Source organism: Actinia tenebrosa, unplaced genomic scaffold (genome assembly GCF_029948245.1).
Source record: "Actinia tenebrosa isolate PJP-AT-01 unplaced genomic scaffold, QUT_ActTen_1.0 PGA_scaffold4__44_contigs__length_22323623, whole genome shotgun sequence".
NCBI classification, from domain to species: Eukaryota; Metazoa; Cnidaria; class Anthozoa; order Actiniaria; family Actiniidae; genus Actinia; species Actinia tenebrosa.
Genome location: NW_028292581.1, coordinates 4568876 through 4572258, shown reverse-complemented (window position 1 = coordinate 4572258; position 3383 = coordinate 4568876). Strand labels below are relative to the sequence as shown.

At 35.6% G+C, this 3383-nt stretch overlaps 1 protein-coding gene across 1 annotated transcript; it reads right to left on the bottom strand.

Moving 5' to 3' along the window:
- Positions 1-265: 265 nt before the first annotated feature.
- On the bottom strand, positions 266-1524 carry LOC148906905 (uncharacterized). The gene is made up of 3 exons (XM_089037114.1): positions 1459-1524; positions 1311-1383; positions 266-708 (listed from the first exon to the last, which is right to left on the bottom strand). Exons 2-3 carry the CDS (start codon positions 1381-1383, stop codon positions 425-427), a joined length of 357 nt encoding a protein of 118 aa, XP_088893240.1. The 5' UTR covers positions 1459-1524; the 3' UTR covers positions 266-424.
- Positions 1525-3383: the final 1859 nt, after the last annotated feature.

Here is a 3383-nt window from a genome sequence, read left to right as displayed (position 1 = left end):
CATGGTGAGTGTTTGCTCTATAATCTATCTATTTGTCCTTATATTCATTTTTTGTAACAGTCCTCTTTCCTGATGGTAATGGCTTTTGACAAACATTTTGTTCGTTTGTTTTTTCATCGTGGCACATTTTTCTCCGCTATTGAACCTCTCTTGCTTTAACTTTTGAATGGACCACACATTATTTTCTTTTCAAAAAAAAAAGTGTTCTACCTTTTAATATATAACTAGTTCCTTGCAGTCCTTGAGTAAAGATTGTCTTATTCACTAATAATTCATTTATTTATTATTTAAAAAAACGTTCCACAAATACATCATTGAGTTGTAAAGGAATATCATTTTGACAATACTTTCTCAGAAAAAAAAAACCGTTGTTTTTATGTCATTCTGTACAATCGCTTCGATACACCACGTGATCATCGGCCATTTATTTTCGTCCTGGGGGACCAGGAGGTCCTGGTGGACCTGGTGGACCTGGCATACCATCACATCCTTTTGTTCCTATGCATCCTGGAAGACCAGGAAGGCCTTTGTATCCTGGTGGTCCTGGGAAGACCATAGGTGGTGGGGGTGGTGCGAAGGGTGGGTGGGTGCCTGGAACTGGTGGTGGAGGTGTAGCAGGTACGGTGCAACAGCTGAATAAGCAACGGGGATAACATTTGGCAGGGCAAGATGGACCACAAGGCATTGGATCGGGACTCCTTTTAAAAACTGGCGATAAAGAGAAAATTACTGAGTTACATCAAAAGAACCCATCTTTTGAAAATTAATAGCAAAAACGTATTTTTCAACAAATTTTACCCAGCTGAATTCTAGACTAAAAATCTATATTTCTTAACAACTCCTTATTCAAAGCTAACTTAAACAATATTTACATCCTTTAAGTATTTTCACTTGTTCATTGATAAAGTTTCATTTGGTTTAATTTTTTCAATAAGATCGTGGAATTATCATTTATAGTGTGATAGGTGTTTTTTCGTTAAATTGTTTCTGAATCCTAAGTTTCCCAATCAGTGAAAACTGTTTTTTATCCCTTTACAAGATTTCTTTTTGTGAAAAACGTTAGACGACAAAAATTTCAATCTTGCTTTGCGACGTTTTAAGTTACTTTCTTAATAACTAAGAAATTAGAAACATGTTGTAGCCAAACATAATTCAAAGGGTTGAAGTTTTGAGTAAGTTCGTAAATATCTGATAAGCTAGAGGTAACTAATTGAATAGTGCCTGGCTAAAAGGATGGAGAAGCGGTCAGGCCACAAAAAGTCGTAAAAAGTGCTCCATTAGGATAATGTGAATTGGAAAAAGCTACTTACTTGATTCCAGTGTCTTGGCGTTGGCTGTGCAGATCACAGCTACGACCACAATGAGTATGACTTTTAAATCCATCTAAACGATGCAGAAACCAAAAATATATTTAAAAAAAGAAACCTTGAAAGACTGGTTTTTGAGTAGAGGTCTTACCTTTTCAGTATGTAGGACAAACTGACAACCAAAGATGAACAGAAATATTTTTACGTCAATACCTGTCAAAATCTCATAGTCCATTCTTTTACATTTATTATTAAATAAATGAATGTGTGATTATCTGAGTCTGTGATTGGGTTTTGAAACAAAAATAAGCATTTGAAAGCTGGTATGTTTAGCATTGTCTATTCAAGGGAACGAAGTACCATAACTTGGATATCAATCACAACTGAAACATCTTGTCCAACTGGGCAGTTTCAACTCTTTTTTCAACCTGTTTTACAATTGAGAAACATCGGAATGCCAAGGGAAAAATATGAAAATATGCTTTTGATGTGTTAGTGTTGGGAAAAGTAGGCTAACATCAGAAGGGGGTGCGTCTCAGTAAAACGTTGTAAAACGTGGGCAAAGAGTCACCTTAAGTAATATTAACGTCATGGCCGGGCAGTTGGTGACCAGAGTAAAATAACGTGAAAGAAATGTGCCAACTACAAAACATAACTTTCTTCCTCAGGTTGAGATACCCCGTATACATAGTGAGCTTTTTGTTTTGAACGTCAAGGGAGCTACCCTCTTCAACAGTTTATAATAAGATTTATATTTTCCTTATATTTCTTTTAGAGTTATCAAATGCTACAGCCTTACACAGTATCCACCCTAAAAATCAAACTCAGTGGTTTCCATTAAAAAAACATATAAAATTTTTATTTCGGGCTGATTCTGCAACTAAAATTTGGTTGTTTGCCGCCGTCAATCAAAAATAATGAGTCTGTACCTTTTATGTTCTTGACTGGCGGCAGTGAAAGTCCCATTTTTAGGAGTACGGATAACTGCAGTAATATATTTACTAATTATTATGGTGGCCGCAAAACCTGGCTTCTTCAAGCTTTTCTCCTATCTCTGCAACTAAGCAATAAAACGAAATATATATTTACTGCAAAATAGTGCACGCTTGAGACAAAGACTTTTTGTGAATATATTTGAATACCTCCACATGAGACAATATAAAACTGGAAACATGGAAACACATTTGTAAGAAAACTGAAATTTCCACAGAATGATAAAAATCAGATTGTGAGCTTTTGTTACGTAAAACCAATCTCAATAAACAATTAAAACGTTTTTTAAACTTAGGTACTTAGGTTCTTAGACATGAAAGTTGTTACATTTTCGGCGTGTAAAAACACCGTCTTTTCATGAAGATATTCTGTTTTGTCTATAACTATATGCCTTTTCTGTGTCCCTTGATTACGCGAGGTGTCATCAATTGTTACCTTTTGAAGCTATAGATTCATGCCTTGTTGAATAAGTTTGAGTCACTGATATTTCAATTAATTCGTCTTTTCACAAGACCTTTTGAGCATTGTGTCTATGACTTTCATTTCTATGCCATCATTTGCTGTCTTGCTGTAATTTAAGGGTGCATGATTGTTTGCTTATGGCAATATGGTATGTTTGAAATATTTCATTTGTGTCTATAACTCTACATTGTTTCTGTGTGTGCTCCTTCATTAGACGAAGTGTCCATCATTTGCCGCCTTTTGAAAGCTATTCTTCGACTGCACGTTACGTCATCGCAGCCATGTTGGTGCCATTTAATGGCCGCCATGTTCTTATCTTCTGACCCTCTTTACAACCTAATCTAAAATGGATCAAGAAAGGAACCGTCGGCTTTCACCCAAACTACTACGCGCCTACTAGAGTGATTTATTAATCCATGAAAGAAAGATGATTATTTAGTTAGTATTACTTGATAAAAAACCCAAAAGAAAACAATGGGTTTATAACAAGAGAAAATGAACTAAGAGGAATCCCCGTGCCCCATCATGTGCACACTTTGATACTATTTTTAGAATCATTGATGCTATTTTTAACTCGTTACCATGCCCGCGCGATAATCATGTTTCCCTTTAATGCCTCGT